The 14,611-nt window shown below is 43.3% G+C and overlaps 1 protein-coding gene across 5 annotated transcripts in view; it reads right to left on the bottom strand.

Annotated features, from left to right (window-relative positions):
• Positions 1–14,611, bottom strand: part of tmcc3 (transmembrane and coiled-coil domain family 3) — a 133,370-nt gene that overhangs the window by 13,305 nt on the left and 105,454 nt on the right. For 3 of the 5 annotated variants that reach the window (XM_080207157.1, XM_080207162.1, XM_080207159.1), the window contains exon 2: positions 2,265–3,163. In XM_080207157.1, coding sequence (XP_080063283.1) covers positions 2,265–3,163 — 899 coding nt within the window. Of the gene's footprint in view, positions 1–2,264; positions 3,164–6,972; positions 7,021–10,739; positions 11,020–14,611 lie in introns of those variants that run through there. The other 2 variants (XM_080207160.1, XM_080207158.1) reach the window with 2 other exon arrangements.

Raw genomic sequence — 14,611 nt, 5'->3', positions numbered from 1 at the left:
AAGAGTTCTGCCATTTACTGTATATTTCCTATCTTTATTAGACCTTCCAAATTGCATTACCTCACATTTGTCCAGATTAAACTCCATTGGCCATCTCTCCACCCAAGCTTCCAACCTATCTACATCTGTTGTATCCTCTGATGGTCCTCATAGCTATTTGCAAATCCACCAACCTTTGTGTCATCCGCAAACTTACTAATCAAGCCAGTTACATTTACCTCCAAATCATTTATATGTATTATGAACAGCAAAGGTCCCAGCACTCATCCCTGAGGAATGCCACTTGTCACAGCCCTCCATTCAGAAACACACCCTTCCCCTGCTACCCTCTGTTCCTATGACTGAGCCAGTTCTGTATCCACCTTGCCAGCTTACCTCTGATCCCATACGACTTCACTTTCTGCACCAGTCTGCCATGAGGGTCCTTGTCAAAAGCCTTACTGAAGTCCATGTAGACAGCATCCACTGCTCTACCTCATCAATCATCTTCGTCACTTTCTTTATTAGATTGATACTTGAAATGAATGGGCTGTCTTATGAGGAAATGTTAGATAGACTGGATTTGTTTCCATTGGAGTTTGGAAGATTGAGGGGTGACTTGATGAAGTATATAAGATCCTGGATAGTCTTGATAGGTGGACATTGACCTGACATTTCCACTTGTGGATGAATCCAAAACTAGGGGACACTGTTTTAAAATTGGGGATCATCCTTTTAGAACAGAGAAGAGATTTTTTTTCTCTCAGGATTAAATGACTTTGGAACTCTGCCTCAGAAGGTCGTGGAAGTGGGGTCATTGAATATTTTTACGGTGGAGGTAGATAGATTCTTGTTAGGCAAGGGAATCAAAGGTTATTGGGGGTAGATAGGAATGTAGAACTTGAAACACAAACAGACCAACCATAATAATCTTGTGGAGCAGGCTCAGGGGGCCAAAAGGCCTCCATCTGCTCTTATCTTATATGTTCGTATGTGAGCAGACCCATATAACAACAACTTCTGGGTATTTACCTGTCTGATTCAGTTCTCCTGGGCATATCATGGGCACATGTAATCTGACATTGTCTTGGTACATCTCCTATATTTAAACCTTCAGTGATGCAGAGCAGTGCAGGCTGAGCAGCCTATCCACCAAACTAAATATACGGTGGGGTGTGGGCACGGTGGGATTTCGGCCTTTGGAGATCAGAAGCCAGTATAGGTCAGCAAGAACAGAGGTGAACTGGACTTTGTGTAAGTTAGGACATGACATGATAGTTTTGGGCAAGATCAAGTTTATGGAGGGTGGAAGATTGGAGGTCGATTAGCAGAGTGTTGGAATTATCAAGTCTAAAGGCGATAAAAGCACTGATGAGGGTTCCAACGGCAGATGATCTGAGGTTGGGGCAGAGCTGCCAATGTTAGGGTGTTGTAAATAGTTATACTTGGTGATGGAATAGATGGGAAATGGAAAGCTCTTCTCTCGGTCATATAGTACACTGTGGTTGTGAACAGTCTAGTTTACCTTAGAGCAGTGGTAGGAAAACAGCAACCCCAAGGCCAAATGTGGCCCATCAGGGTTTTGAGCGTAGCCCACAAGGCATTTTATTGATGGTTGCCCAGGTGCAGAGTTGCCACATTCCGCTGATATCCATCTGCACAGTTTTTTTCCTACTGGTATGACTGAAGTGAGAAGCACATAAAACAAGGGCAAGTGTACTGATTGCTTACAATATTGACTGCGAGAGCTGTGTGCTTCCTCTGCATCCAACATTCATCCAAGTATTTCTTTTGTTTTTATCATTTGAAGTTGATGACAGTTCTATTAATATATAAATTATTAAGCATTTACTATAATTTGTTGTGAAATATTCAACATGTATTAGATAAATTTAATCTTGTTCAAGGGTCATGATTAGTGAACAAGCCTAATTTCAATCTTGTGGCCCACTGAGATGAAGGAGGGCCATTCATGCGGCTCACTCACTAACCTAGGTTGCCCATCACACTGCCTTAGAGGGTCAGCAAGGGTCAGGGAGGGGAAAAGAGTTTGTGATGGGGACTGAAGGTAAACGCTTTGGTCAGGAGGAAATTGGGGCAGAACCTATACTGGATTTTGACCAAACAGTCAGACAACACAGCTCACTTCAGCATCACAATGATGCCCTAGACAAAAGGAATGCATAAATAGTAATATTGCAGGCAAAGGATACCGTGTGAATCACTCAGATCCTATCGCACAATCCTAGAATGTAGCAAAATAAAACTCTTCAAAAAATGATTACCTGTAGTGCTCTTCTTGTAATGTTTGAGTGATGATGCTAAAGTCATTATTAAATTGAACTTTTAAATTTTCAATGTCCTCTGACAGCTGTGACTGTGTTTCCTTCATTTCTCGGAGCTCATCCAAGATGGCAGTCAGTTTGTCCTGCTCTCTTTCCAGTGAGTTGGATTTTGGGCTTGCTGTAAAATCAGAGATACCATTGCTATCTCCAGAGACGCTCCCACTGGAGCACTCATCATCACTAATGTACTTTGTCTTAGACACCAGTGTGGCGCTCCCACTGAAGGGCCTGGGCCCACCTTCTCGCCGGAAGTCTTCCATCGAGTTCTTCAGGTGTGCGATATTGTCGGCGCTGCCAAACTTGTTGCGGATCAAGTTGGCGATTTCTCGTGGTTTGTTGAAGACAAAGAACGGGGGCGTCAGGGTCACCCCTGGGAGGCCCTTTCCACCTTCCATGCTTGGGCCTCCCACAGTCTCATTTGCAGGCCTCGCAATGATGCCACTCCCCTCCCGCAACCTCTCCTTGGAATTTCGCGACCCGTTTTGCTCCACATCTTTCAACTTCCGGTGGTAGTGGTCAAATTTCTTCTGCAGCCCTGCAATGTTCTGGGCAGATTTCTGGTTCTTCTTCTCAAAGACCTGCTTGATGCGCTGTGCCTGCTGCTTGTCTGCGTTGTTTACCAGCTTGAGGTACTCGGCCACGTTCTCGTCCCGGAGCTCTTGCTCAATGCGCAACTGCTCAGTGATCTTTAGAATCTTCTGTTTCAGCTGGTCCACTGTCAGTCGGTCTCGTTGAAAATCCAGCAGCCCATCTGTCATGGTAAGATTCAGGTTGGTGTCTGAACCCCCTCGACGCATGTTTCCTGGCAAACTGAGCCTGCTCATCTCTGTCTGATCAGCCTGAAAGATCAATGAACCAGATGGGTAATTATCAGGACTGCTATTCATCCTCAAAGCCATTGAACCTTATGATTCCACAGTCAGTGCTCCCTCAGATCTGGATTCAAGTTCCACTCCTGACACTTGAGCTTATAATCCAGTGGACACTCCAGTGCAGCGATGAGGGAGTGCTGCACTGTCAGATGTGTCATCATTTGGATGAGATATTAAATGAAGGCCGCATCTGCCTAACGTGGATGTAATTGATCTGTGAGGAACCAAGACCTCACCCTGTATACTTTTTTAATAGAATATATGGAGATATGTTCATTGCCAGCTCAAAAACACTCAAACTGAGCGAAGACCTAAAGTGGCTGAATCTATGTCTGTCTGTGACCCTGAATAAAAGGAAATCCCAATGCGAACCTTATTATCTGTGAAAAGTCATTAACGGCCTCCATGGACCAGATTCAAACAGAACTATACAAAGGCCATCTATATTTCATAACCCAGGTTTACTCAACAAATAGATTATTTGGTTATCATCACATTCCTGTTTGTGTGAGCTTGCTGTGTGCAGATTAGCTGTTGTGTTTCCTGCCTTACCTGAATTTAAATCCCTCTAGTTTGAGAACTCAAATTCAATTTGGAAACGCCTAGGAATGAAATGCTAATTTCAACAAGAGGTAACAATCAAGCTGTCAAGTTCTGATTAAAAACCCAAATGATTCACTAATAAATCCAAGAAAGAATTCAGGAGGAATGACTTTACTCCAGGGAATGATGAGACCGTGGAACTCATGGCCAAAAGAAGTGATTGGGCTGAATTGCATTCATGGATTGGAAGGGAAATGAGATAAACACAGAAAGGTGGCAGATATTGAAGGATATGTCGGCTGGGGCAAGGTGAGGTAGAGTTGGAGGAGGTTGGTGTCAACACTAGTATGGTTCAGTTAGGCTGAATGGCCTATTTCTGTGGTGTATATACTTTCCCCTTTAGGGGAGAAAATTTGCCATCTTACCCAGTCTGTCCTATATGTGACTCTTAGCTCACACCAACATAGTTCACTCTGAACTCCACTTTGGTGGTCTAGCTCACATGCAGAGAGTGTGCAACAAATGCAATTGCCGATGGCAACCACCTGCTAAGAATGGATTAAACTCCCTATCATATACAGTTTTCTGTTTCTCAGTGTTCTCCATCTCTCTTGATGGGGAAACACTATGTGGATACCAGCTCCTCTCTAAACACTCACTCACAGGGCTAATCTTCATCTGTGCATCTGGACATGAGAGCTGTCAGTAGCAACTCTCCCAAGGGTCGAGGGGGGATCATAATAACTTTTAATCTGCTGACCTTCTCTTCTTCCGACATGCACCAACACCCACTTTCCAGCTGGGACCCAGGATTGGGTTGACCTGGCTGATTTCTCTCTCATCTCCGACTCAGGACTGTGAGTGTTGCCCATTTGCAGCGATCTCATTGCTGCTGAGAATGCAGTCTATATTCTGGACTTCCATACCCCCTCATCCTCCTATGCTCCAGGGAAAAAAGTCTCAGCTTAACCAGCCTCTCCTTATAATTCAAATTTTCCACTCCCAGAAATATTCTTCTAAATCATTTTTGCGCCCTTTATAGTTTAGTAACTCCTTCCTATCGCAGGGTGACCAGAATTGTACGCAGTACTCCAAGTGTGGCCTTATTAATGTCATGTACAATTGTGACATAACATCTCAATTTCTATACTCAATGTTCTGACCGATGATGGCAAGTGTGCCAAATGCTCCTTCACCACCCTGTCTACCCATGACGCCACTTTCAAATATCTATGCACCTACTCTCTCTGTTCAACACTCCCCAGGGTCCTACCATTAACTATGTAAGTCTTGCCCTGATTCATCTTACTAAAATGCAACACCTCACATATATCTGAATTAAACTCCACCTGCCATTCCTCAATCCACTGGCCCAGCTGATCAAGATCCCGCTGTAGTCTTAGGTAACCTCTTCACTGTCCACTACACCACAAATTTGGTGTCATTTGCAAACTTACTAACCATGGCTCCTATATTCTCATTTTTTTTTAACATAAATGACAAACAACGGTGGCACACCCCTGGTCACAGGCCTCCAGTCTGAAAAACAACCTCTACCACCACCTTCTGTCTTCCACCGGCAATTCAATTGGCTAGTTCTCCCCGGATCCCATGTGGTGACCTTACTGACTAATCTACCATGCAGTATCTTGTCAAAGGCCTTGCTAAAGTCCATGCCAACAACGTCTGCCACACTGCCCTCCTATTTTATTTTTTACCCCTTCAAAAAACTCTTGTCAAATTTGTAAGACATGATTTCCCAAGCACAAAGCCATGCTGACTATCCCTAATCAGTCCTTGCCTTTCCAAATGCATGTAGACCCTGTCTCTCAGAATCACTCCAATAACTTACTCGCCACTGATGTTAGGCTCACCAGTCTGTAGTTCGCTGACTTTTCCCTCTCACCTTTCTTAAATAACGGCACAACATTTGCCTCCTTCCAGTCTTCTGACACCTCACCTGTGGCTGTCGATGATACAAATATATCTGTTATGGGCCCTGCAATTTCTTCCCTAGCTTCCCACAATGTCCTAGAATAGACTTGATCAGGTCCCACGGATGTATCTACCTTTATGTGTTTTAAGAATTCCAGCACCTCCTTTTCTGTAATGTGGACTCTTTTCAAGAATCACTATTTACTTCCCCAAGTTCCCTAGCTTCCATCTCTATCTTCATGGTAAATACTGACGAGACATATTCATTTAGGATCTCACCCAGTGGACCGTGGCAAGTAATTTAGAATCTCGAATCATAAATCGATACAATACAGAAGGATACAATTCAGTTCATCATGTCTTCTGGTTCTCTGAAAGAATAATTCACCTGGTGTCATTCCTTTTCCATGAGAGCCTGCAATTTTTTAGCCTCTGGATAATAATTCAACACACTCTCAGACAGTACCTTCCGGATCTTAACCACTCACTGTGTAAAGAATACTTTCTACTTTTGTGGATGAGTGCACGTCCAACAACATTCAAGAAGCTCAATACCATCCAGGACAAAGCAGCCCACTTGATTGCTACTCATTCCACAAACATCCACTCCCTCCACCACTGACGCACAGTGACAGCCATGTGCACCATCTACATGATGCACTGCTGGAACTCACCAAGGCTCCTTCAATAGTACTTTCCAAACACACAACCACTACTATCAGAAGGACAAAAGCAGCAAATACATGGGAACACCACCACCTGGAGATTCCTCTCCAAATCACACACCATCCTGACTTGGAAATATATCATGTTCACTGTTGCTTAAGCGAAAATCCTCCCTCCCTACAGCACTGTGGTTGAATCTAGACCTCAAGGAACTGCAGTTTTTCATGAAGGCAACTCACCACCACCTTCTTGAGGGCAACTAAGGATGGACAATAAATGGTGAACTAGTCAATTACACCCACATCCTGTAAAATAAATGTAAAAAAAAGCCTGTTCTTACAATTTCTGGCAGTTTCCAGCCCCCTGATTACCATTTGTGATCAGAATTGAACGATTTCAAATATTACAACCCCATTCAAAAATTAAGAGGAATAAACTCAATAATTACAGGGCAGTCAGTGTAATCTCAATGGTGGGATTTGATTTGATTTGATTTAATACTGTTAGGTACTGGGATACAGTGAAAAGTAGTGTTTCTTGTGCACTATACAGACAAAACATACTGTACATAGAAAAGAAGAGGGTGCAGAATGTAGTGTTACAGTCATAGCTACGGTGTAAAGAAAGATCACCTTAGTGCAAGGTAGGTCCATTCAAAAGTCTGACAGCAGCAGGGAAGAAGCTGTTCTTGAGGCAGTTGGTACGTGACCTTGGACTATTGTATCTTTTTCCCAAAGGAAGAAGGTGGAAGAGAGAATGTCTGGGGATGCGTGAGGTCCTTAATTATGCTGGCTGCTTTACCAAGGCAGCAGGAAGTGTAGACAGAGTCAATGGATGGGAGGCCGGTTTGCGTGATGGATTGAGCTATACTCACGACCTTTTGGAGTTTCTTGCAGTTTTGGGCAGAGCAGGAGGCATTCCAAGCTGTGATACAACCAGAAAAGATGCTTTCTATGGTGCATCTGTAAAAGTTGTAAGAGTCAAAGCTGATGTGTCAAATTTCTTTAGTCTTCTGAGAAAATTGAGGCATTGGTGTGCTTTCTTAACTATAGTGTCAGCATGGGGAGACCAGGACAGGTTGTTTGTTGGAAAATATTTAGCGACAATACTCTGGGGGAAAAATTCATTTCCACTTGGAAAAGCATGGGTTAATAAATGAAAGTCAGTTTGGATTTATTAAAGGAAAATTGTGTTTATCTAACTTGATACAGAAATGGATAGGCTTGAAGAGAGGAGCGTAGTTGGGGCAGTGCATGTTGACATTCAAAATGTCGATAAAATACCACGTAATTAACTTGTCAGCAAAATTAAAGCCAAAAGGATTAAAGGGACAGTAACAGCATGCACATAACATTGGCCAAGTGATAGGAAGCAGAGGATAGTGGCGAATGGTTGCTTTTCAGGCTGGATGGAGATGTACAATGGAGTTTGCCAGGATCACTGCACCTTTTGATTCATATTAATGACCCGCACTTGGGCTTAATGGGTATAATCTCATAGTTTGACATTGCCACAGAACTCAGAAATGTAGCAAACGATATGGAGGCGAGTAAAAGACTTCAGGAGGACATAGATAGAGAGGTGAAATGGCAGATGAGATTTAATGCTGAGAAATGTGAAGTGCTATATTTTGGTAGGAAGAACAGGCAACACAATATGAAATAAATGATGCAATTTTAAAGGGGACAGAGGGACCTGGGAGCTGTATTTCACAAATTATCGAAGGTAGTAGGAGATGTTGAGAAAACTGTTACAGTCTCTTTGGCTTTAATCGTAGAGGCATGGAGTACAGAGGTAAGAAAGTCACACTAAACCCATATAAAGCACTGCTTAGGCTCAGTTGGTGTGTGGTGTTCAATTCTGGACATAAGGCTTCAGAAAGGATGTCAACCAAGGCTCAGGGGGATTTATTTGATTTGATTTATTATTGTCACTTGTATTAGTATACAGTGAAAAGTATTGTTCCTTGCATGCTATATAGACATACAGAAGGAAAGGAGACAGTGCAAATGTAGTGTTGCAGTCATAGCTAGGGTGTGGAGAAAGATCAACTTAGTGTGAGATAGGTCCATTCAAATGATTGATGGCAGCAGTAAAGAAGCTGTTCTTGAGTCGATTGGTACATGATCTCAGACTTTTGTATCTTTTTTCCGACAGAAGAACATGGAAGAGAATGGGCGGGATTTTGTGACCTCGCTTGGGCGAGGCTCGTAAAATCCTGCCTGAGGCCAACAGTGAACTCTGTTCTGCGAGTCTCGCCTGCCCCGTGATCGGGGTGGATGAGGTGATAAAATTTTGGCCAGAGTGTCTGGGTTTCATGAGGGTCCTTGATTATGCTGGCTACTTTTCCGTGGCAGCGGGAAGTGTAGATGGAGTCATTGGCTGGGAGGTTGGTTTGTGTGATGATTGGGTTACATTCACAACCTTTCGTAGTTTCTTGCTGTCTTGGGCAGAGCAGGAGCCATACCAAGCTGTGATACAACCAGAAAGAATGCTTTCTATGTGTATCTGTGCAAGTTGGTGAGAGTTACGGCTGACATGCCTTAGTCTTCGGAGAAAGTGGAGGCATTGGGGGGCTTATTTAATAGGGCTTTATTTATTTAATAGGATGGAACAAGCAATGAGGGACTTTGGGTATGTGGAAAGACTAGAGATTGTTCTTGCAGCAAGGAATGTTAAGAGGAGATTTAAAAGAGGTGATAACAATTACAAATAGGTTTGATAGACTAAATAAGGAGAATTTGTTTTCATAGACAGACATGGGCGGCATTGTGGTTAGCACTACTGCCTCATAGCACCAGAGACCCAGGTTCAATTCCTGGCTTGGGTCACTGACTGTGTAGAGTCTGCACGTTCCCCTTGGTTCTGCGTGGTGCACCATTGCTCTGGGTGCTCCAGTTTCCTCCCACAGCCTGAAAGACATGCTGGATAAGTGGATTCTATTAGATGCCATGCTAAATTCTCCCTTGTGTACCCGAACAGGCGCTGCACTGTGGTGACTAGGGGAATTTCAGAGTTAACTTCGTTGCAGTGTTAATGTAAGCCTACTTGTGACACTAATAAATAAACTTTAAAAAGATCAATAAGCAGAGATTTAAGGTGATTGACAACAGAACCAGAGGTAGTATTATAAAATAGTTTTTGAACATAGTGAGTTGCTAGGCACTACCTAAAAGGAAGAATATCCAGCAATAACTTTTGGGTGAGAATTAAGCAATTACTTGAAGTGAAAATTTTCTGGGATATGGGGACAGAGCAGAGGAGGGTTACCAAGGAGCAAAATGACCGAAAGACTGTCCGCGCTTTATCAATCTTGGAGACTGAAAAATGTCAGGAAGATGTACAGTCTCTCCCTAAAAACCCCCCAGAGCAGGGTTGATGGCAGGCTTTCTGACACAATTTAAACTTTTAAAAACATATCAACTCTTCTAAATATTCAGCTGACCAAGGTATCAGTTGTGACCACCCTGAGTCAGCAGCTCGTGAATTCAAATCCCACGCAGGAGCAAGAGCACATAATCCAGTTTCACACCCCAGCGCCGTTCTGAGGGCGTACTGCATTGTCAGGCCCAGTCCACCCGGACAGCAAAAAGAACCCGGGGCACTATGAGCAAGCGGGATCGCCCCAGTGCCCTGGTCAATATTTATTCCCCAACCAACATGATTAAAAACAGATGATCTGGTCATTACCCCTGTGCTGTTTGTGGGATCTTGCTGTGTGGAAATTGGCTTGTGTGCTTCCCGTATTGAAACTATGACTCCAGACAATTCAAGGGGACTATGAAACGCTTTGGGATGTTCTCAGATGGTGGAAGGAGCTACACGAATCCAAAGTTTTTATTTTTTAAAAAAGTCAGTGTAAAGAATTAGTCTAGGGAATTACATGGTCAGCTACACTCTGCGATCGACACTCAGTTCCGATGCTAAACCACACAAAGCGAGTGAAGAAATATTTAGACGCACTCAATCACATTCAGTCTCACACATAATAGCGTTGTCCCGAGAGAGTCATTATTTTATATTTTGCTGGATTAAACTAACAACACCTTGCTGACTGCTTCTGCTCAGACCTTGCTCCTGTACCTTAGTGCTGGAAACCCTAATGCCCTGATGTTCAATAGCACAATAAAACAAAATAACACACTCCGACACAAATATGCAATCAAAAAGTAACTTCTGAATCAAAAAGTCCTTTGCTGTTGCTGTTCAGCAGAGACATCTGCTGCGGGCTGTCACGGAGGATCTATTTTTCAATTCCTATCTGCGGCTTGTAACTATGCAGGGACAATCACTGTCAACTTAAACCATTCGAGTTAAACTAGATAATAAATTGTTTCAAACACCAATAACTCCTTATCACTTAAAAGAAAGTACTCCAGCCTGAGCCAAGTCTCCTTACCTTTCTCCCAAACAGTTGCCTCTGCACATTTCCCTCCTCATTCTCAGTGAATAGGCTCTCTGCCCTTGGCTCCGGATATTACAAGAAAACTTGTCCAACCGGTACCTGTTCCACGATAACATGTAAAAAGTACCTAGGGCCGCCAAGTAGTTCCAGAGTAAAGTGGAGCAGGTTTCAGTGGCCCTGGATTCTGCCTGGCAGGAAAACTCAACCCGACTCCCGAGCCACTAGTTCCTGCTCCGCATCTCCAGGTTTTCACGCTGCCCCTCTCCTGTTTCGTTTACATAAGTTAGATGAGACAGAGGGCATTGAAGCGGGCCTTTCCCACTTTATATGGGCGAAACTTTTCAGGGTAACTCTCTTATTCCTTTCCCACTCACATATTTGTCTGACTTTCCCCTAAATGTACCTATGCGATTTACTAAGATCCCTGTGGTAATGAGTTCCACATTCTCACCACTCTTTGGGCAAATAAGTTTCCACAGAATTCCCTATTGAATTAGTTGGTGATTATCTTACACTGATGATCTCTAGTTTGTTTTAAGTTCATTCATGAAATGTAGGTGTCACTGGCTAGGTCAGCATTTATGCCTATCCCTAATTGCCCCTGCACTGAGTGTTAAGCCATTTTAGTGGGCATTTAAGAGTCAACCGCATTGTTGTGGGTCTGGCGTTACAAGTAGGCTAAACCAGGTAAGGACGGCAGATTAGAGATGCATTTGATAAGGGATTATCAGTGATCATGGGTCATTTTAACCTGACAGGTTTCTTTGGTATCACAAGCCACAAGCTTTCGGAGCGCTGCTCCTTCATCAGGTGAGTGGGAGTTCTGTTCATAAACAGGGCATATAAAAATACAAACTCAATTTACAAAATAATGTTTGGAATGTGAGTCTTTACAGGCAATCATTACAGTAAAGACTCCGAAAGCTTGTGGCTTGTGTTACCAAATAAACCTATTGGATTTTAACTTGATGTTGTGAGACTTCTTACTGTGCTTACCCCAGTCCAACGCCGGCATCTTCACATCACGATTTTAATCTGCACGTAGCTTGGGCAAATCAAATTAGGCCATAATACCATAGAGGAGGAAATCCCAAAGTATATACGGACGGGATGGTTTTCTTGTTCAGTATGTGGAGGAATCCTTGTTGTGTCCAACGAGGGGCATACACGCGATGGGTCATACTTGGGCTGCTCTAGGTTGTTCAAGATTGGCCTAGTGCTTCATGTTGTTAGTGTGTGCTTACACTAGACCAGATACTGGGCAAGACGACAGATCAGTGGCTATCACTGATTGCTGTGCTGACACATGGATTTGGGCCGGTGTCTGCGGGAGTTTGCATGTTCTCCCCATGCTTGCGTGGGTTTTCTCCAGGTGCTCCGGTTTCCTCCCACACCCCAAAGATGTGCTATTAGGCTGATTGGCAGTAATAAATTGTCCCTAAATTAGTTTTTCTCAATGTGGATGGCCATAAAACATTAGATAAGGGTAATGGGTGAAGGGGGGACTGGTGGTGTTAAGATGGCGGCGCGGGCTCGTTGGGCCGAAGAGCCTGTTTCCCAGGCTATTTTTGTTCTTTGTTCTTTTGTTCTTTGTTTGAATCAACTGGAGAGCAGGCTATATTAGACTAGGTACAGTGTAGTGAGAAGGGAATCATTGCCAATCTAGTTGTAGGAGACCCCTTGGGTTGAGCGACCATAACATGATAAAATTTTTTATCAAAGTGGAGAGTGGAGTTGTTGATTTGGAGGCTAGGGTGCTGAATCTTAATAAAGGAAACTATGAGGATATGAGGTGTGTGTTGGCCTTGATGGATTGGGGAGAGTTACTTGAAGGGATGACAGTGGATAGACAATGGCAAACATTTAAGGAACACATGGGGGAACTGCAGCAACTGTTCATTCCTGTCTGGCACAAAAGTAAGATGTATAAGAGGGCCAATCCATGGCTTATAAGGGAAATTAGAGAGATTATCTGATCCAAGGAAGAAGCATACAGATTGGCCAAGAAAAATAATAAATCTGTGGATTGGGAGCGGTTTAGAATTCAGCAAAGAAGGACCAAGGCATTGATTAACAAGGGGAAAATACAGTACAAAAGTAAGTTTGCAGGGAACATAAAGACTGACACCAAGAATTTCTATAGATATGTAAAGAGAAAAAAGTTGGTGAAGACAAATGTAGGTCCCTTACGGACAAACGGGGGAATGTATAGTAGGGGAACCAAGGAATTTCTGAACAACTGAATACATACTTTGGTTCTGTCTTCACAAAAGAGGACACAAATCAGATGCCAGAAATTTTGGAGAATGCAAGACTTAGTGACAGGGAAGAGCTGAGCAAGATCAGTATTGGTGGAGAAATGCTGTTGGGAAAATTGATGAGATTGAAGGCAGATAAATCCCAAGGGCCTGATAATCTACACCCCAGAGTACTTAAAGAATTGCCTCTAGAAATGCTAGATGTATATGTAGTCATCTTCCAGGATTCTATGGAGTCGAGAACATCCCTGCATATTGGAGGGTAGCTAATGTCACTCCAATATTCAGAAAGGTAGGTAAAGAGAAAACAGGGAATTATAGACCAGTAAGCTTAGCATCAGTAGTGGGTAAAATTCTGGAATCTATTACCAAGGACTTTATAGTGGAGCATTTAGAAAGCAGTGGCATGGTCAGACAGAGTCAGCATGGATTTATGAAGGGGAAATCATGCTTGACTAATTTGTTGAAATTATTTGAAGGTATAGCTAGTCGAGTTGACAAAGGGGAGCCAGTATTTTTGGACTTTGAGAAAGCTTTGACGAAGAGATTATTGTGCAAGATTAAAGTGCATGGGATTGGGGGTAGTGTATTGCAATGGATAGAAAATTGTTGTAAAAAGTCTGACAACACCAGGTTTTAGTCCAACCTATTTATTTGATAATATACTCACAAGCTTTCGGGGTTAGTCCCTTCGTCAGGTGAATGGAGAGAACTCTCCATTCACCTGACGAAGGGACTAACCCCGAAAGCTTGTGAGTATATTATCAAATAAATAGGTTGGACTAAAACCTGGTGTTGTCAGACTTTTTACTGTGTTTACGCCAGTCCAACGCCGGCATACCCACATCATGACTACTATAGAAAATTGTTGGCAGAGAGGAAACGAAGAGAGGGAATTAATGGGTGTTTTTCAAATTGGCAGACAGTAACTAGTGGGCTACCTAAGGGTGGGGTGCCTAAGGATTCAGTGCTGGGACCCCAGCTATTCACAATATATATTAATGATTTGGATGAGGGAACAAGATGTGACATCTCAAAGTTTGCCGATGATACCAAGTTGGGTGGGAGAGTGAAATGTGACAAGGATAAGAACATAAGAAATAGGAGCAGGAGTAGGCCATCCAGCCCTTCAAGCCTGCCCCGCCATTCAATAAGATCATGGCTGATCTGTCGCGGCTCAGTTCCACCTTCCCGCCCTCTCCCCATAACCCTTAATCCCCTCTCTTATCAAAAACCCATCAACCCGCGTCTTAAATATATTTAGCGAGGCAGCCTCCACCACTTCAATGGGCAGAGAATTCCAGAGATTCACCACCCTTTGAGTGAAGAAGTTCCTCCTCAACTCCGTTCTAAACCGCCCCCCCCTTTATCTTGAGGCTGTGCCCCCTAGTCCTACTGTCTTTTTTGAGCAGGAAGAGTCTCTCCACCTCTATCCTATCCATCCCATTCATCATCTTATATGTCTCAATGAGATCTCCCCTCATTCTTCTAAACTCTAACGAGTACAAGCCTAGTTTATTCAGCCTCTCCTCATAGCTCAAGCCCCTCAACTCCGGTATCAGCCTAGTAAACCTCCTCTGCACTCCCTCCAAGGCCAAAATATCTTTG

Source organism: Carcharhinus amblyrhynchos, chromosome 19 (assembly GCF_965287045.1).
Source record: "Carcharhinus amblyrhynchos chromosome 19, sCarAmb.v2.hapA, whole genome shotgun sequence".
NCBI lineage: Eukaryota > Metazoa > Chordata > Chondrichthyes > Carcharhiniformes > Carcharhinidae > Carcharhinus > Carcharhinus amblyrhynchos.
This window is presented reverse-complemented; position numbering and strand designations above follow the sequence as displayed.